The sequence below is a fragment of the Theropithecus gelada genome, chromosome 15 (assembly GCF_003255815.1).
Source record: "Theropithecus gelada isolate Dixy chromosome 15, Tgel_1.0, whole genome shotgun sequence".
Taxonomy (NCBI): domain Eukaryota; kingdom Metazoa; phylum Chordata; class Mammalia; order Primates; family Cercopithecidae; genus Theropithecus; species Theropithecus gelada.
Genome location: NC_037683.1, coordinates 85,595,709 through 85,616,894, shown reverse-complemented (window position 1 = coordinate 85,616,894; position 21,186 = coordinate 85,595,709). Strand labels below are relative to the sequence as shown.

The 21,186-nt window shown below is 43.3% G+C and overlaps 1 protein-coding gene across 4 annotated transcripts in view; it reads right to left on the bottom strand.

Moving 5' to 3' along the window:
• GDA (guanine deaminase) overlaps positions 1-11,243 on the bottom strand; it is a 113,107-nt gene extending 101,864 nt beyond the window's left edge. For 2 of the 4 annotated variants that reach the window (XR_003115925.1, XM_025359457.1), the window contains exon 1: positions 10,912-11,237. Coding sequence is in view for 3 of the 4 variants with exons in the window: in XM_025359457.1 (XP_025215242.1) it covers positions 10,912-11,034 (123 nt within the window). In the remaining variant the exon portion in view is untranslated. Of the gene's footprint in view, positions 1-10,911 lie in introns of all 4 variants that reach the window. The other 2 variants (XM_025359458.1, XM_025359459.1) reach the window with 2 other exon arrangements.
• Between the last annotated feature and the right edge of the window lie 9,943 nt (positions 11,244-21,186).

Here is a 21,186-nt window from a genome sequence, read left to right as displayed (position 1 = left end):
ATTGACTCCGAGTGCAAATAAGGCAGGAACCGCATCTCTTTTGCTTACCATTTTATGCCTAAGACCTTGAGATCCTTGCTCTCCCTCAGCTATTGTCAGCTCTCATGAGCTCCAAGCATAGTAGCGTCACAGACCATTGAGTCTGCGCTCTGCAGGAAGGTGAGGAGGCACAAGTGTCCCCACTCATCTAGGAACCCGGAATGGCTTCTGTGTTTTGCATTTCCCAAAAGGGTTAAAGGGTACATGAGACTACTCTACACAGGCTGAAAGGAAACAATTTATCAGTTAAATAGCTCAGGAGAAAAACTCTGCAGGAGAAAAACTCTGCCTCAGTGTGTGGAAGTCACCAACGATGTTACTTCTTGTGTTGCACCTTCAAGCACATTGGCTACAACCATCTGAGAATGTTGATTAACTATTTCTTGTCTACTCTGTGCAGAGCATATACCCATTCTATTCATTGTTTCATTTAAAAGCATGTATTGAATGTTGATTTTGCACAAAAGCACTGTGTCAAGTACTGTGATGGGCAGGCGATGGATAATAAGAGCTATTGCTTATGGAGGGTCCTACCATGTTCCAGGACTATAAATTTTAAGTGGCACTTACAGGCAACATTTCAAGTAAATTACCATCTTATGAAAAAGCAGATAATTAATAAACCATAATAAAACCATAATACAAAACCAAAAGAAGCAAGCAGGCCTTTGTAATCTACATTATTGCAGGTCCTTAACATAGTCAGAGTTAAAGGCCTTTGACAACTTTATGAGGTCTCAGAGTTCTAATTAAAATGTACTCTTCTAGGGTTCTTAATTACTCACCAGGACATAAAACTAATTACAGCTCCCAGTAGCCAAATACATTGGCATTAGATTAGAAAAAAACAGAGTTCTTATTCAAACAACTGGTTATTTGGATGATAACCTGGTTATCCTGTGGTGAAAAAAATCCAAGCACCGGTTATTGAAGAAATATTCATCAGAGTGCCTACCATGTGTTAAGGGCTGTAAACACAAAGGTGATAAAGTCGTGAACCTGCCTTCAAGGTCAGGTTTGGGGAGACTCATGAGATCGAGTAAGAGGTGTAAAGAGACACTGAGTAGAAAGTGGGACACAGGCCAGGGGCAGTGACTCGCGCCTATAATCCCAGTACTTTGGGAGGCCAAGGTGGGCAGATCACCTGAGGTCAGGAGTTTGAGACTGGCCTGGCCAACATGGTGAAATCCTATCTCTACTTAAAATACAAAAAAAAAAGAAAGAAAGAAATTAGTTTGGTGTGGTGGCACACACCTGTAGTCCCAGTTACTTGAGAGGCAGAGGGTGGAGAATTGCTTGAACTCAGGAAGCGGAGATTGTAGTGAGCCAAGATCGCACCACTGTACTCTGCCTGTGGAAGGAAGGCAGGAAGCTATGTCAGCAATGATCTCATTGAGGAGGTAACACCTAAATTGAGTCTTGAAAGGTGTATCCATCCAGCAGATGGAAGGTGCAAAAGGAGCATGGACAAAGACACAAAGGAATGTAACAACATGGAAGGTTGGGCAAACAGTCAGCAAGGCCAAGCCTGGGTTTATCACAGGGTTAGGCAATGGGAAGCCATACAAAGTTTTTTTTTAACCAGCTGGTTTTTTAAACATGTGCATGAAATATTTATAGCAGCACTGCTGACAAATAGCTAAAGGGCAGAAACAACTCAAATGTCCATAAATTGATGAAAGGATAAACAAAATGTGGTATATCTACACAATGGAATACTACTCAGCCATAAAAAGGAATGAATTGTGACACATGCCACAACATGGATGAGCTTTGAAAACATTATGCTAAGTCTAAAAAGTCAGACACAAAAGGTCATGTATTATATGTGTCCATCTATCTGAAACATCCAGAACAGGCAAGTGGATAGAGAAAGCAGATTAGTGATTGTTGCAGAGGAGAAGAGAGGAAATAAGGAGTAACTGCTTAATGGGCCACGAGTTTCCCTTTGGGGTGATGAATATATTCTTTTTTTTTTTTTTTTTTTTTTTTTTGAGACAGAGTCTCACTGTGTCGCCCAGGCTGGAGTGCAGTGGCACAATCTCCGCTCACTGCAAGCTCCGCCTCCTGGGTTCACACCATTCTCCTGCCTCAGCCTCCTGAGTAGCTGGGACTACAGGCACCCGCCACCACATCCGGCTAATTTTTTGTATTTTTAGTAGAGACGGGCTTTCACCGTGTTGGCCAGGATGGTCTCCGTCTCCTGACCTCATGATCTGCCCGCCTTGGCCTCCCAAAGTGCTGGGATTACAGGCATGAGCTACTGCGCCCAGCCCAATTTTTCTTTAAATTCATGAATCAATGGGCTACAAATAAACTGATATTGACACAGTTGGGTTTTAAGGTGGGGTTTGCTGAGAAAGGTTTGTTCTATCAGACTAATTTTTTTTTTCTTGTTTTCTTTTTTGGAGACGGAGTCTCGTTCTGTCACCCAGGCTGGAGTGCAGTGGCACAATCTTGGCTCACTGCAACCTCCACCTCCCGGGTTCAAGCAGTTCTCCCCTGTCAGCCTCCCAAGCAGCTGGGATTACAGGCACCCGCCATCATGCCAGGCTAATTTTTGTATTTTTAGTACAGACAGGGTTTCACCATGTTGGCCAGGCTGGTCTTGAACTCCTGAGCTCATGATCTGCCTGCCTCGTTTTTGTATTACACATCACATTCAGCACACTTTACTGACTACCTACTATGTGCTAAAACAACATGACAATGTTGAAGGGGCCTTAAGGACAATAGAGTTTTGGCCCTCTCCATGACAGAAGACAGCAGGGACTCCTGGAGAGCACAGACCTTGGACATCAGACAGGCATGGCTCTGAGTCTTGCCTTTGCCACTTATTTGCTGTGACTGCAGCCAAATAACTCTCTGAGCCTCCATTTCCTCATTTGTAAGTAGAGATGATGATGATGATGATGATGGTGGTGATGGTGTCCTTACCTTGTCTCAAGGTTGTTGATTTGTAAGGGATTTGGCAGAGTGACTGAAATACAGTATGACTTAGTGTTACCTTTTCTCCAGTTCACCTCTCTTTTTCCAAAAACTTTAAATCATTTCAGTGAGTGAGAACATTCTGTAAAACTAAGTTTAATCCAAGGCAAATTGGAATAATTACTTCAGAAAAAGAAAAATAATAACATACTATCTCACTTGCCTCACAACTCTATCAAGGTACTATTAATCCACATTTTCTTTTTTGAGACAGAGTTTCGCTCTTGTTGCCCAGGCTGGAGTGCAGTGGCACGATGTTGGCTTACTGCAAGCTCCGCCTCCCGGGTTCACGCCTTACTCCTGCCTCAGCCTCCCGAGTAGCTGGGACTACAGGTGCCTGCCACCACACTCAGCTAATTTTTTGTATTTTTAGTAGAGATGGGGTTTCACTGTGTTAGCCAGGATGGTCTTGATCTCCTGACCTCATGATGCGCTCACCTCGGCCTCCCAAAGTGCTGGGATTACAGGCTTGAGCCACTGCGCCCAGCCTTAATCCACATTTTTAAATGAGGATGTTGAGGCTCAGCTATGTCAGAAAATTTGTCCAAGTAAGTAGCACAGTTTTTATTTGAATTCACATAATCGGACTCTAGAAATCATGTTCTTAACTACCTGTAAAATACTGATTCGAAATTTATGAAAAATTTTATGGAAGAACAGAGGAAGGGGCAATTTATTTCAACTTGGGAATGGTGGTCAAAAAACCTTTGTGAAAAAGAGAAGATCAGAGCTGGGCCTTAAAGGGAGAGCAAGATTTCATTTTGAGAGAAGTAAAATGGAAATAGGGATATAAAAAGGAGGACTATTCCAGGCAGAGAAATTGGTGCCAACAATGTGGAGGCATAAAAAAGGACATGATGTGCTGGAAAACAGGGAGAAATTTGCATGGATAGACATCCCTTGGCTTATGGATACAACATGGTGTAAACCAGTCTCGGTAATCCTATTCCCACTTGCCAGACAGAGAAATGACGTAACAGAAAGAATTAGAGAACAGGCTGGGACCAAATAATGTAATGTCTAGAACCTCTTCCAGGACATTTGAACCTTAGAGGCAATAGATGGCTACAGAAGAGGGAAATACATGATACTACCCATGGTCCAAGAAAACAATTGTCAGTAATGTGGGGGAAATATTAGAATGAGAGAAAACAGTTAAGTGTCTCCTGTCATATTTTAGCTCAGAGACAGTAAAGGGCTGGATGGGGGCAATGGAAGTGAATATGCACACAGATATCCCAGAGGAAAATTGGCTGGGCTTGACTATTGATATGGGTGCCCGGAAAGGCCAATAAGGAGAAGAAGAAGGTAGCTATCACTGTAAAGTGTAAAATATTGTTCATTGAAAAGCAGTGTAGTAATGAAGGTGCATTGGGCTGCAATGAACAGTACCCAACTAACAGAGATTTGGACAATAAAGACATTTCATATCTCACAAAAGAAGTCTGGGCTGGGTACGGTGGCTCACACCTGTAATCCCTACACTTTGGGAGGCCAAGGCAGGTGGATCTCCTGAGGTCAGGAGTTCAAGACCAGCCTGCCCAACATGGTGAAACCCCATCTCTACTAAAAATACAAAAAATTAGCCGGGCATGGTGGTGGGTGCCTGTAATCCCAGCTACTCAGGAGACTGAGGCAGGAGAATCGCTTGAACCCAGGAGGCAGATGTTGCAGTGAGCTAAGATCACGCCACTGCACTCCCCAGCCGAGGCAACAAGAGCGAAACTCCATCTAAAAAAAAAAAAAAAGTCTGCTGGTAGACAGTTCCAGGGGTAGTTCAACCGCTCAGTGATGTTAGAGAATGGGCTGCTGTCTCTAAAATCCCCTTAACCTTTTCTTCACAGTCTCACGTGGTGGCAGCAGCAGTTCCAAGTATCTTCTCTTCATATGAGAGTATCCAAAAAAGGCAGGGCTTCTCTTCCTTCACATCCTAGAAGCTTCTGAGCAAACTTCCTGTATGTCAGAATGTTACCATTGGCCACCCTCAGCTACTAGGAAGCTGGAAGAATAAGTATCTGGTAAATGGAGATAGGATTACCGTGACTGGCTTACACCATGATGGATCCACAGGCTGAGTCTATTATGGGCTGATCAAATTCAGGTGTTAATAACGAAAAAGAGGTCATGACTGCTGAGTGGGTAGCCAACAGTGTTTGCCATGAGCATTTTGAACAAGCAATCAGCCTTCTAGAAAATGGGAATTTGCAAGGTGATCTTGTGATAATTGGGAGTGAAAGCACCTTTCTGATGAAAGCCAAGCTCCTATTCAGCAGCCTCAGAAGGGAGGGCTTAGCCCAATTTCCTTTCTCAGGACCAACAGCATATTTTGAGTTGCTGAGCTTGGCAGGAAGGTGGAGGAAAGGATGATACACAATAACTAGGATTTGTGATTCAGCCTGAGAGAACTTCTGTAAAGTAGTCTCAGGTGAGAAAGAACTCTTTCTCCTCCCAGCAGTCTTCAGAACTGAAGATCATTGGCTCACTCTTTTCACTAGGGCTATATAATCCTCTTTTGCATGTTCCAATCCTAACAGGTCCAATTCAACTACCACTTCCTTCAGGAAGCTTTTCCTATCACTGGTCAACCTGTGCCCCACTGTACTATTTACAAACATTTACAGACATTTTGCAACCACTCTTGATGCACTTGCCTTCCAACCTTACATATGGAAGCTATCATCAAATCCAGTCAACTTGATCTAAATAGCTAATGATTCTGTCCACCTCTCTCCATCTTCATTGCTGACAGTAACTGCTGAAGTCTAATGGACATGTACTACATGCCAGGCATTATTCTATGTATTTTACACTTATTAATCCATTTTATCCTTTCAACAACCCTATCAGGTAGACCATAATAATTACTTTATGCATAAAGAAATTTGGAGATACAAATGATAAGGAACTTGATCAAATTCACATAGGTAGTAAGTGATAGTGGTACTGTTAGGAGTTCATATCTCAATTGATAACTACACTGCCTCTCTCATCTAAACCACATTCCATTTTACCTAAATACTGCAACAGGCTCCTATCTGACCTCTTTGTCTGCACTCAACTTCTTTTCAACGCATTTATCCTGAAGTTAGAATGACCTTTATAAACCACAAAATATAATCATGACACAATTCCACCATCCCCGATGCCCTCAATAACGTAGCCCTGCCTACCTGTCCTGCCTTACCCTGTGTTAGCCTTCTCCTCAACCTTTGGACTCTAACTACCTTGACTGTTTCATTCCTTCTTACTCCAGGGCCTTTGCACAGGCAGTTCTCCCAACCTAGAAGGCTCTTCTTTACTTCAAATCCTGTCCACCTTACCTACTGATATGGTTTGGATGTGCCTCCATCCAAATCTCATCTTGAATTATAATTCCCACGTGTTGTGGGATGAACCCAGTGGGAGATAACCTGAATCATGGGGGCAGTTTCCCCCATACTGTTCTTGTGGTAGTGAATAAGTCTCACAAAATCTGATGGGTTTATCAGGAGTTTCCACTTTTTCATCTTGCTCATTTTCTCTTGCCACCATGTAAGAAGTGCCTTTCACCTCCCACCATGATTCTGAGGCTCCCCAGTCATGTGGAACTGTAAGTCCAATTAAACCTCTTTTTCTTCCCAGTCTCGAGTATGTTTTTGTCAGCAGCATGAAAATTGACTAATATACCTACTTAACTTCTCATTGTTCACATCACAATTTCAATGTCACTTCTCACTAGGGAAAGCTTCCCTAACAAGTTCAAGTTCTGATAGGTCGTGGAAGATTCTGTTAATTTATTACTAGATCATCAACCTCAAGAGGGCAGGGCAGTATTTGCATACTTTGCTCATTAATTTATCTCCAGCAATAAGCCCAGTGTTTGGCTTAGCAATGAGTCCACTTTTATTACAGCTACAATTCTTAGCTCCCTTGCCAAAGTGCAGATTTGTTGAGGTCTGGGACTGTGCCCTAGAGAAGCAAGCAGCTATAATAAAGAGAACATGGCCTTTGGCCCATACTAATTCAAAATCCAGCTACACCATCACCATATCTGAATGCATGACCTCAAGTCTCAACTTTCTCATCTGTTAGTGGGAATAATGGCATTGTCAAGTCTAAAAGAGATACTAAAGATAGCATGCTAGTGAATCTAGCACTAAATGCTTCTTGATCTTTCTTCCCAGGTGCATCTTTGGGTCCCAGAGGGTCAATGACACAAGCAGTGAGAAGAAAAAGCTAAGGTTCTGCGACTACCCCATACAGTTCATCACAGGCCATGGCTTCCTTCTCTACCACTTAGCATGTCAACCTGTGAAAACATGCAAAAATGTCACAGTGAGCAAGTGGTTAAGGATTTGCTAGGAGGCAAAGGGAATAGAATGAACATGGTACATGTTAAGTATCCACTAAGTGCCAGGCATTTTCATACGTTATCTCATGTAATACATAGCAAAAGGAAATCTGACTCTATAAATGAGGAGATGGAGGCTCAGTCAGGTTAGGTCTCACCTATGGTCTCAGCACAGGTAAGTGGTAGAGACTCTGACCTGAACCCAAGTCTCTATTTCTCCATTGGACTTGCTCCTGCCACCCCAGGGCACAACCCCAAAATTAATCTCTTCCTCACTTGTTTCTGGGTAAGTGTGCATTAAAAGGCCCGAGGCATCTTTATGCATCTTTACTGTCAACCCGACCCTGATGTGTGTGGGAAGAATCAGGCAACTTAGTAATATTTGAGCATGCAATATCTCAAGATTAAATATTTGCAAATGAATTAAACATGTTAGAGTCTATATTCTTAAAAGCTACATGCTACTTGAGCAGAAAGTCTAACTCTGTATTTTGCTTTATATCAAAAAGTTGGCTAGATAATTTCTTTTAATTAACCTGCTTTCGAATGAGCTTTAATTTAATGTATTAAGAGCAGTCAGTCATTAGCATTCTCTGGGCCTAAATGAAGTTATACAAAATAAGGAATAAAGTCTAAAAGGGAGACCAGAAGGACAGAGTAAGCTGTGTGCCCTCTTGCTGAGATGCTACCCCAGATCTGAGCTTGCAATGGAGAAATAAGCTCCTGATACTTCACACAACTTGTTCCATCACAGGAACTATGTGCTACAGTTATTCAAAATGTAATCCACCCGCTACCTGCATCTGAATCTCCTGGGATGCTTGTTGGAATGCCACTTTCTGGGGCTTACTCCAGGTCTATAGATTCAGAGTCTCTGAGGATGATGCCCAGAAATCAGCATATTATCAAGCACCCCTAGATATTTCTGATTCATTGCAAGGTTTGAGCTCCTAAAAATTTAGCAGTAAAAACTTACAGATCATTGGCCGGTGCAGTGGCTCACACCTGCAATCCCAGCACTTTGGGAGGCTGAGGTGGGTGGATCACGAGGTCAGGAGATCAAGACCATCCTAATACGGTGAAACCCTGTCTCTAATAAAAATACAAAAAATTAGCCGGGCGTGGTGGCAGGCGCCTGTAGCCTCAGCTACTCAGGAGGCTGAGGCAGGATAATGGCATGAACCCAGGAGATGGAGCTTGCAGTGAGCCCAGATCACGCCACTGCACTCCAGCCTGGGCAACAGAGTGAGACTCCGTCTCAAAAAAAAAAAAAAATTACAGATCATAATAATTCAACATATTTCTTTATTCCAAAGGTATATTTTCTTTTTTGAACCTTGAAATGTTTAAATAAATAACATATTTATCCCAGCAACTCTAAAAACAAGACATTCTCCATTTCGAAATGGGGGATGTCAAGTTTTGAAACATGTATGGCATGCCCTCTCTAAACTCTAAAAACAAGACATTCTCCATTTCGAAAGAGGGGATGTCAAGTTTTGAAACATGTATGGCATGCCCTCTCTTTAAACACAGCCAGGCATCAACTGCCTTGCACCTAGAAGGAGAGGAGAGCAACAGTTAGCAATCCACTGGTTCAGGAGCTCTATATCATACATTCCAGCCAGTGACTAACTCACCTTTGTATTCAATTCCTAAGTAACTTTGTCTCGTGGCGGAAGGGCATGTTTTCTAAATTTATAACTTCAGTATGATATTTAGTTAGGAATAGACTCCCTGACTCAACTACTAATTGCATGTTCAGGAAACTCTTTTTTTTTTTTTTTTTTTTTGAGACGGAGTCTTGCTCTGTCACCCAGGCTGGAGGGCAGTGGCACCATCTCGGCTCACTGCAAGCTCCACCTCCCGGGTTCACGCCATTCTCCTGCCTCAGCCTCCCGAGTAGCTGGGACTACAGGCGCCCGCCACTACGCCCGGCTAATTTTTTACATTTTTTCATAGAGACGGGGTTTCACTGTGTTAGCCAGGATGGTCTCCATCTCCTGACCGCGTGATCCACCCTCCCCGGACTCCCAAAGTGCTGGGATTACAGGCATGAGCCCGGCCAGGAAACTCTTTTATTCTTCTTCTGTACAAGCAACACAAAAGGTATTTTTTAGATAAATTACTTCTTTTTCTTATTCCTCTCCATTGGTAAAGCCAGTCGCCTGCTACCCTACCAATTAAAATTCCGGATGTGGGAAATTAACTTTTAAAAAAGAAACCTAAGAGTTGAACAGCTTCTTGTGATTAAACTAACACCTCTAATCTTACACCAGTTTAGCAGTATCGTTCTTTTGCTTCCTGGGACTTGCCCCAAACCTGAGTTCCCTGAAACTTGAGGACCAAGTCCCCAAGCATGGGTTCATCAGTCTCAGGGTTTACCAGAATTTCCCCATTTGGGAGAGCTCTGAGTTTTATCACCTTGGAAACACAACACCAGGCTCCCTGAACATGCATAAAGAGAGTATTTTTTAAAGCATCATGAGAAAACAGTGTTTAGTTACCCCCAAATGTAAGAGTCACGATTCAAAACTGTCACCGACTCAGCGGCATCTTAGTCAAGAATAGTATCTTCAACTTGACAAATCACAAGTATGTGTACTTTTGCTAACCAAACTGGTAGTTGGAAAACAGCTCAAAAAAATCCCATCTCCATATTTATTTTATCATTTTTTCTTCTAAAAATGGAATGGTTTCACTTATCAAACTTGCCAGGCCATGGCTGATATAGTCACTATATGTGTGTATGGAACAGGAAATATTAGACATCAAGTTACCTGTGTCCTTTGTAGAAATCCTGATTTTGGAAAAGGAAGTGTAAAAGATACATTCAAAGAAGACATTTTGAACGTTAAAATGGAACTGCTTGCTTTGATGCAAATGGCTATGGAGTGTGTGTGTGTGTGTGTGTGTACGTGTGTGTGTATAAGAGAAAGAAAGACAGAAAGGAAAAGAGATGGATGAATTATTTATTTCGGACTATCCGTCTAGTATTACAAGTTGTGGAGCCTGCATCGTTAGTATATTATCTCTGTTGAATGATAGGGTGAATGAAATCAGTTCTATTTGTTCTATGTTCTGGACACGCTAAACAACATCGATCAAATGACCCCTCCTCTTATTTCTTTCACAATAAATTCAACCACATTTATGGAGAGCCTCCTGTGCCAGGCACAGTGCTAGGTGTTGAAAACAAAGATGATTGAAGCAAGATTGAAGATTATTGTCGGTATTTTAGGATTGGAACGGGGGGCGGGGGAGCGGGGTGTGACATCCTTGCTCCCGGCTCTCCCGCAGCCCGGACTGCTGTCGAGCCAGTTGTGGCGTTAGCACGCCACTGCTCCCGGCTTCTGGGAACTCCCCAGCCAGCCCACGAGCCTAGCGCCAGGGTTCTGTCTGCGTTGCCCAAGAGCCAAAGACTCAAGTTAAACTCCGGAGCCGCGGCGCTCCCTGCGCACCGAGCGAACCCCGGGCTACGCGGAGCACCGCGCCGGGTTCCTTGCACCTGTCCTCCCGCCCGTCGGAGTGCGCTCGAACCCGCGCCTGCTTACTTTGCCGCTGTCGCTCACGCCGAGGAGGTGATCCCGCAGCACCTCCATGGGGCAGGTCCAGGTGGAGTGGACGAACGTCCCTCGGAAGATGTGAGCCAGGGGTGGCATCTGGGCGGCACACATGTCAGCGGCGGAGCGCAGCGCGGGTCTGCGGGGCGAGGAGGGCGCACGCGGAGGAGACGCAGCGGGGCTCTCTGCAGCTGCGGGCGGCTGCCTGGCGGACACCGGCTCCGGCCTTGTCCTGCCCCCGCTTCCCCGGGCGGTTGCCGGTACCGTGCAGGCCGCGCCCAGGGGCTGGCTCCCTACCTCCTCAATGCCAATAGGATTTTTCTCCCGCGAGTTGGCTCCGCGCTCCCGTGGGGTGTGGTCTTTCTCCCCACCCTTGCGTTAGTTTTGGATGTGTTAACTCTTTGAGTTATCAAGATCAACCACAGCTGAGGCTCACAAGATCAGCTTCCTCCACCTTCTGTGAGTTGTGTCAGCCTGGCTCCTCTGACCCTTCAACTCTTAGGATCACTTACTTCTTCAACCTGTAGCACTCAGGTCCTGAACTTGCATTAGTTCAGAGACAGGTGAAAGGTCAGCTGGGGCTGCCTACCTTATGACCAGTTTCATTTTCGATTTCTGTGGACTGCAGAGTTCGTATTGGTCCTCACCTGGAAGGTTCTGGAAGCATGTCTTACAACACGTCTCTGGGGAACTGGGTGTCATTGTGGACCCCAAGGTTCCTCTCTTCACCTTGAGGCTAATGTTTTTGGTTCTTGTATTTGTCCGCAAACAATTCCAATACCAATTTTTCTCGTGTAAAATGAATCTCTTTTATTTACTTCCAGTTGTACCAGGGGAGAAAATTAAGTTCTTAAGTCAAATAGGCAGTAATTGTAGCGTGGGCTCGGGTGCTGAATTGGGAATCAAGAGACTGTGGACAAGACACGTGGGACTCGGTGTCCTTATCATCCCCTCTTGTGAAAATGGAGCTAGGTCATAACTAGGGTCAGCGTTCCCACCCTAAACAATGACCACTGGGTCCTTCACTAAGTTCTCCATGAAGCCCAGCTGGCTTCCATTCAGGGCCCTCTAACGTGCTCTTCCTTCTGCCCGTAATGCCTCTTGTGGCTCTTCACTTGGCGGCTCTTCTCACCACTGATTTGTCTCGAATGTCAGGCTCTTTGGAGTCACCTTTCCTGACCACCAAGCTAGTGGCATCGGACTCCCAGCAGTTTCTACTCCACTAATCCATCTTGTTTCTGCCATTGCATTTATTGTATCCATCCTTATTTATTTCGTGATTTTTAGTTTACTCCTGTTTCCCTCTCCCCAGTGTACACACACACACACACACACACTCTCACACACACACACAACAGTAACAGAAGCACCACAGGAGCAGGGGACGTGTCTTATGCCTAGAACAATGCCAGTATTCCATACATGTTTATTGAATAATGGATGGTTTTTCTGTGAGCAGAGCCATAGCCTGAGACAAATAACTATTTCGACACCTACATAAAGGGTGAGGGTTTCATTGTAGTGTGTGAGCAGTTTTTCTCTGAATTGCTGCTTTTATGACACAGAACCGGCTTACAAAAATGATTCATTCCCTTCTCAGTTCCTTCAGCTTCCCCATAACCAATGTCTAGGGTGACCAACTCATCTGGGTTTACCAGGTACTTTCCTGGTTTTAGCACTGAAAGTCAGGCCATTCAGGAAGACCCTCAGAACCATGCACACAGATGGTTGGTCACCCTACCAGGGACTCAGAATTAGGAATCTCTGCAGCTGAGGTCATTACACGTGTCCCTGCTCCTTGTCACTTTCTCCTGATTCTGCCGACCACACTGCCTCCCGGCAGTAGAAACAGCCAGCACACTGAAAACATTCCCTTGACCTTGTATACACAAAAACCTCAGACAGAAAGGTGAAGAAAATGGCTTTTGAGACAGGATTCAATTAGATGTTTCCAACAGATGTATTACTTTCCTAAAACAGATACGGTTAATAATTTTTTTAATGAAAACCTAAATGTCAAAAAAAGAGACTAGTTTTAGGAACTAGAATATATCTACTTGATATTTTACAGTTATTAAAAACAATAGGGGAGTATAGAGCCACAATGTTAAGCTTTCAGAAATGGCTTCTCGCCCAGCGCGGTGGCTGACGCCTGTAATCCCAGCACTTCGGGAGGCCGAGGTGGGCAGATCACGAGGTCGAGATTGAGACTATCCTGGCCAACATGGTGAAATCCCATCTCTACTAAAAATACAAAAATTGGCTGGGTGTGGTGGTACGTGCCTGTGGTCCCATCTTCTCAGGAGGCTGAGGCAGGATAATTGCTTGAACCCCGGACACAGATGTTGCAGTGAGCCGGGATTGCGCCACTGCATTCCAGCCTGGTGACAGAGCGAGACTCCGTCTCAAAAAAAAAAAAAAGCTTCTATGCTATGATTAAAATCATGAAAAGCTATAAGCATATTGGCCAGAATTGAAAAGGTACATCAAACAATGCATGTTATTCTGTTGAGATAATGGAATTACTAAGTAGAGAATTTTATTTTGATGTTTTTTAATATGGTTACTATCTGGTTTATAGGATGAGTAGTCATTATGATGCTTTTAAAAAATTAATCGTCTTAAACAGAAGGATTGGCCATGAACCTCCAGGTGACATGGCATTAGTGCTCCTCAGGTAAATTTTAGCTCTTTTGAGCTTCCATTCCCAGTCAAGTTGTCGGTACCCAGGATCCAGAAGCCCTGGGTGCTATACTGCCTGGCAGCATGGCTCAACCACACGTCAGAAGTCTTGGCTTCCCAGCCAGGCACAGTGGCTCATTCCTGTAATCCCAGCACTTTGGGAGGCCGAGGCGGGTGGATCACTTGAAGTCAGGAGTTCAAGACCAGCCTAGCCAACATGGTGAAACCCCGTCTCTACCAAAAATATAAAAAATTAGCCAGGTGTGGTGGCACACACCTGTAGTTCCAGCTACTAGGGAGACTGAAGCAGGAGAATCGCTTGAACCCGGGAGGCAGAGGCCAAGATTGCACCACTGTACTCCAGCCTGGGCAACAGGGTGAGACTCCACTCTCGGACTTGTCAACTCCTTTAAATTGCTGGTCCTCCTGCAATTTTGACTCCCATTCTGGTATCCCCAGGGGAATATTATCCTGGCTACAGAGGTTTGGAGGAAAAAGGGAATACAGAGCTTTCATATTCACCTTCAGAACACAGCCCAAGAACCATTAGTGCTCCACCCCCACATATCACTTCCTTCAGAAAAAAAAGAACCCCGCCTTGGCATGGAATATTCCCTGGCTGCTTCTTCAGGTTTGGCTACCTCCACTCTCCCATATGCTCTGAATCCGCTTTGCTCACACTCTTCTCTCTGCCTGTGGTGCCCTTTTACCACTTTATACCATGTCTGCCTTATTGTCCCACCCACTCCCCCCACCCCCCTCACCTTTATCCAGGATATCTTTACATTTCTGCTCTAGAGTGTTAAGTCTTCCTCCCCTGAGTTTGTGGGGGTGCTGTAATCGTTCCATTACTCATCTATACCCCAAAGAAGATTGTGCTTTTCTGAAGGACCATGTCCTCTTTCTTTCTGTGTATCCCCTTAACACAGTCCCTGGTCATTAGGAGGTGCTCCATAGATTTATATGAATATTGAATTGCAGGCGATGCTTTAATGGTAAAAATTAAGAGGTTATAGTGGGTGTGTGCTAATGGTGAACAATTCACTGGGACTAGAACTTAAGGATGAGTTTTATTTCATTTATTTAGTTTTCCAACATTTTATGAGAATGTTCAAACATACAGAAAAATTTAAAAGCTTCATTTCTTACAATCTCAATTTTCTCTGTTTCAAACGGAGCCAAGTAGTCCCCAAACTCCCCAACTACTGGGGTGGGATCAGCGGGTTCTAACCCTCTAATTGCCTGAGGCCAAAACCTAGACCATAGCGTGATTAGCTTTGACATTTTGGTCATCTTGTGAATGTAATTATACCTGCAGCTTAGTCAGTCAGTCCTTCTTGCTTAATAGAACCTGACTGTTTGAAAAGGCTTTCTCCTCTACTATCTAATTTTGAGCCTCTCAACAACCCTATAAAATAGGAAGAGGATGTATTTTAACCATTCCACAGATGGGGAAACGGGTTCAGGGAGGTTGGCTTGCCTATGCAGTTAGTATAGGACGGACTTGGATCTTGAGTCCAGTTGTTCTCACACATTGTCTCATCACAGTAAACTCCCAGAAACGGTTCATTCAGTTTTGCCATGACTCACTTGGCCACTGCACTGTGGGCTGTCATCTACAACTTTCACATTGTACATGGTTTTCCAACAGTTGCTGGTGACACTCCGATCTAGCCTGCAGTAAAACTAAAGGGAATAATAGACTTTGAGAAAAACAAGAATCCAATCAGCGTAGGTCAGTAGAATGGGCCGGTGAGAATAACTCAGGTTTTCACGAGGTACAGAGTGCAGGGAGGCAGTTTAAATGAGAAGCCACTTTCCCTCTCTTATCTAGGAGAGAAGTTGTCATTGTACAGTGAAATAAATGCCTGCCTATTTTATTTATTCTTTTCGTGTAGCTAAATCTATCAGTTTCCATGGTGCCCTGTGTTCACCATGGAAACTCTGACAAGCTCGTTATGCTTTAGAGAGGAAAAAAAAAAAAGATACACCAAAAATTTGAGATAGGATAAATGCATTCCTTTTAAAACTGTGTGTTCTTCTGAGTAGGAAGCCTTAATGGATAGCAAATCATAATGATCTCCATTTTCCAGTTCTTAGGTGAGAACCCGGGTTTGCCTATCCATGGAAGCAGCACACTTGGCCCCCCCAAACTACTTTATCTATATAGTGTAGTTATGCCCGTGAGTATCCCACCTTTGTATTTACTGACAATAGAGAGATGGCTCAATCCATATTTTGTCAATTTTTATGAGAATATAGTGGTGGTCCCTATAAATATTCTTTAACAGTTTGTTCACTTAACAAATATTTATTGGACATCTATATTATGATAGGCACCATGCTAAGCACTGTGGGTATGAATGTATGAAACAGATATTGTCTTACCCATATGGAATTTACACTAATATATTTTCTCTCTGCCACCTCTAGGAGTAGGAATTAATAGCTTTCATAGTATTACTGTAACATTTCCCTAGCATAATTAGTGAATGTCGTATTATTATATATACTACATGTCAAATCTTAAATGATATGAATATAATAAAAGGCACTTAATGATTGATGTTGAAGTGACACATTGATAACAATGCTCTAGTGTACTAGTTAACATTACTTGTTTTAAAGAAGTCTATTGTTACTATTATTAGTATTTGGAGGCAGAGTCTCACTCTGTCGCCCAGGCTGGAGTGCATTGGCACCATCTTGGCACACTGCAACCTCCGCCTCCCAGGCTCAAGTGATTCTTCTGCCTCAGCCTCCCCAGTAGCTGAGACTGCAGGCGCCTGCCACCACACCCGGGTAATGTTTGTATTTTTAGTAGAGATGGGGTTTCACCCTGGTAACCAGGCTGCTCTCGAACTCCTGGCCTCAAGTGATCCATCCTCCTCAGCCTCCCAAAGTGCTGGGATTACAGACATGAGCCACTGCGTCTGGCCAGAAGTCTATTATTTTTAAATAGCTACTATATTACTCTTGAAAAATAGGCATATGTTTTGTTTTTTTTTTTTTTTTGAGACGGAGTCTCGCTCTGTCACCCGGGCTGGAGTGCAGTGGCCGGATCTCAGCTCACTGCAAGCTCCGCCTCCCAGGTTTACGCCATTCTCCTGCCTCAGCCTCCCGAGTAGCTGGGACTACAGGCACCCGCCACCTCGCCCGGCTAGTTTTTTGTATTTTTTAGTAGAGACGGGGTTTCACGGTGTTCGCCAGGATGGTCTCGATCTCCTGACCTCGTGATCCGCCCGTCTCGGCCTCCCAAAGTGCTGGGATTACAGGCTTGAGCCACCGCGCCCGGCCGCATATGTTTATTTTTTAAGATTTGAACATTTTAAAATACCCTATCTCACTATCCAGATATATTATCACCATTAGCACCTTTGTGGTTTACTTAGAAAAGTTCAAATATAGAAAAGACAAAAGATAGTAGCCTAGAAGTTTGCAGATGAGAAAAGTAGGGAAGAGGAAAGCTACCTCTACTTCTTAGAATAGCAATTAAGTTTGAAGAAATGCATACATTTCACCTGAATTTTATAGAAAAAGGGAAAACAGAATGAGAGGAATGAGTTGCAACTTGACTTTGGTTTTGTGCCAGACAGGTGCAGGGAGATATTTTTCTGGCTGGAAGGTTTTAAGTAGCATGTAGGCAGCGGCTTCCATCACCTACTCATACTGCTGATCCCTCGAATCAGGGAGCACATTAGTAAAATTTAGCTGATTCCAGCTTCCTACCATGACAGCAGGCTCAAAGCAAATATTCTTGGGCCGGACGCGATGGCTCATGCCTGTAATCCCAGCACTTTGGGAGGCCGAGGCAGGCATATCACCTGAGGTCAGGAGTTCAAGACCAGCCTGGCCAACATGGAGAAACCCCGTCTCTACTAAAAATACAAAATTAGCCGGGCGTGGTGGCGCATGCCTGTTATCCCAGCTACTCGGGAGACTGAGGCAGGAAAATCGCTTGAACCCGGGAGGTGGAGGTTGCAGTGAGCTGAGATTGTGCCATTGCACTCCAGGCTGGGCAACAAGAGCAAAACTCCGCCTCAAAAAAAAAAAAAAAAAAATTCTTGGCCTGTGTTACTCTGTGTACATTTATGCTCCAACATGGATTATAAAGGTATTCTAGCCAGGCACAGTGGCTCACACCTGTAATCCCAACGCTTTGGGAGGCCGAGGCAGGTGGATCATCTGAGGTCGGGAGTTCGAGACCAGCCTGATCAACATGGAGAAACCCCCTCTCTACTAAAAATACAAAATTAGCTGGGAGTGGTGGCATATGTCTGTAATCCCAGCTACTTGGGAAGGCTGAGGCAGGAGAATCGCTTGAACCCAGGAGGCGGAGGTTGTCGTGAGCCAAGATCGTGCCATTACACTCCAGCCTGGGCAACAAGAGCAAAACTCCATCTCAAAAAAAGAAAAATAATAAATAAAATAATTAATTAATTAAATGAAAAAGGTATTCCACTTTTACTATCAAAAGTAAGCAATACATGCAATCACTATCTATAGGTTCCTATTCCAGCTCAGTCACAAGCCAATGATACCTTGGCAAAGTCATTCTACTTTGGGCCTTGGTTTCTTCATCTGCAAGATGAAAGGTCACGTGCTATCACTGGTTCCATACTTCTTTTTTTTGTTTGTTGAGATGGAGTCTCACTCGTCGCCCAGTCTGGAGTACAGTGGTGCAATCTTGGCTCACTGCATCCTCCACTTCCCGGGTTCAAGCAATTCTCTGCCTCTGCCTCAGCCTCCTGAGTAGCTGGGATTACAGGCACCCACCACCACGCCCAGCTAATTTTTGTATTTTTAGTAGAGAGAGGGTTTCACCATCTTGGCCAGGCTGGTCTTGAACTCCTGATCTCGTGATCCACCCGCCTCAGCCTCCCAAAGTGCTGGGATTACAGGGGTGAGCCACCATGCTCGGCCATTTGGTTCCATACTTCTTTACTCCCAAGGATTCATTTCCTTATTTCTGCTACTTACGTACCTTAAGTTTTACATTGTATCAAGAAAACTAGTATAAGATAGAAACTCAATAAAAGCTGTTAAATGAAAGATTTCCCCACTTTTCATTCATCAAAGACCAAAATAACTACCAATCAGAGCTTCTGATGAACATCAACTGTCTAGCATGTCGAGTTCACGTAATTCAAACCAAAAGCAGGTCTAACATTTTACTTAGCCCATGCAACCTATCTCAAGTTGGACAAATTCTGTTAAACCTTTGTGAAAAGTTAGAGACTCAAGAAACACAGCTTGAATTTGTTGAGCAATCCTCCTAAGCACCCTGGGACTCCAAGTTGATCAATATTGAAGTAGGGTCGGGAAGCTACTGAAATGATTTCACACATTTTTGGGAGCTAGTTTGCCACTTTTCTGCTTTGAAATAGAAGAATCTATACATCTCCAATGTGTCACATTGACAACTGAGACCTAGGGCATGAAATGAATCCTATTAGGCTCTCATTCTGGGGATCTCGGAGAAGGATTGATTTTTCCCAAAGTTATTAATGTGCAGCTTAACTGGTTTGAGCTGACAGTGGATCTAAAGTGAAAAGACGCTCACCCCAGCTAACAATGCATGCTAGCCAACGTGCTGAGAGTCGTTGCATGCATGTTCCTGGAAACCATAATGAGATTGGACTCCACTCTAGCAGAAAGCCAAACATTATCATCCCGACAGATGCTACACAATTAGTGCCCCTTTAGATAGGTGTAAATTTCATACGGAAAGTAAAAACCAACTGAAGCTCAAGTTAAATTGTCGTAACAATGATTTTAAGGAAAAAAGAAAGTTCTAAGGAATTCTCACAATATTATTTGAATAGGTAAAATTAAACTTATTCGCAAAACTATGAGTGTCAAAACTTCCTTTGTGTATGTTTCTAAAGGGATGATTTTTAATATTATATATAAATGAAATTAACCATTTATATAACACTCTTCCACATAAAATGCAAAACCCACTAACTATAGTTGTGACAAGAATCCAGCCCTAATAAGAGGGAAGAAACCATCTCTGAGAAGCAGTTTTTCTTGCTGCTTTTGGAAGTGTGGTTTGTGTTTTTGGAATTCTTTGTGGAATGGCATACAATAGGGAATCAGTAAATATTAATATTAGACAAATTAATGTTATGTTATATACAATAAAACTCCAGTTCAGAATCACTCATTCTCCCCCATGGAGCATTAAAATTGCCATAGTGTCCATATTAGCAAAACATGCTATGAAATGAAGAACACGTGATTGGCGTTTGGAGCACATGTAAGTTCAGACAAGGCTGAAAGTGACAGAAAACCTCAAGCGATCCTCTTGCCTCGACTTCCTAAAGCCCTGGGATTACAGGTGTAAGCTACTGTTTGGTCGGGAATGACTCTTCTCATTTTTATTTACGGACTTCACTTCCCTTAGATCTCAGACTATAGACTACATGGATTCAGGTCACCATGACTTAGAAGAAAGGCATTTAACATTTTGGTGCCATGAGGAATGTACTTCCTTTTAGCTAATTACAGTCTTTTCCAGATATGAGACATTTTGCTATACTTATTTCAATGGAGAAATATTTTAATGGCCCAGAACACATAATAGTACAATGTCAATTTTATCATTCATATGTATAATTTTTACCCATTCCTCATGTCATCCTAAGATTGATTACAAAATCAATCAAAAACCAGCTAAAACTCCACAGTCTAAATGGGAATGGGAATGTACTGTTTTGCATAACAACAACAACGAAAAATCTACGGTCACCCTCTCTTCTGACAGCGCAGCTTTGTTGCAGGTTCAATCAAGGTATACAGCACCCAACTTCTCTCTCTCTCTCTCTGCCCTCTTTCCTCCTCTTTTCCCTCTCTTCCCTTCTCCTTCTCTCCTCCACACACACTCCATTATCTGACATCTCCCTCCTCATGATCACAAGATGATGACAACAGCTGTAGACTTTATACTCTCAAATTCAGGTGAAGAAAAAGTGAAGCAACCTTTCCCAAAAGTTTCAGAAAAATACAAAAACCAAACTCATCATCTTATTTGCCACAATAGGCTGGTATGCCCAGCCCTAACAACAATAACAAAAGCATGATAGCCAGGGCAATGTGACATGTGACACTCTGATCTGGATCTCATGCCCCATCTGTTAGTTAAGGAGCAGGTAGGTGAGGAAGTACAGGCAGTCAGGGTAGGTAGTGTGGGGTTCCCAGAAAACTTGGAATATAGTGTCCAGAAGAAGGTGAATGGATGCTGGGCAGCAAAAACAGCAGGTGTTTATTAGGGTGTGGTAGGTACGGGATTTTGACTAAAAGCTACTGACAACTAACTGATAGGCACAGATAAAATTAGAAATATAACCAGCATAAATATTGATAAAGTATAGTAGAATACCTGATGTAAATTAGTTATTGCAAGATACTCTCATTCTCCTCTCAAAACAAAACCTTATTTGTGCCTCTTATGAGTAAGATGCTATGCATTGTGTAGGATATAAAACTGAGATTCTCTGCCCTCACACTAAGAATCACAGGAGGAAGGGTAAAAAGATGAAATGAATAATGGAGCTTTTTTTTTTTTTTTTTTTTTTTTGA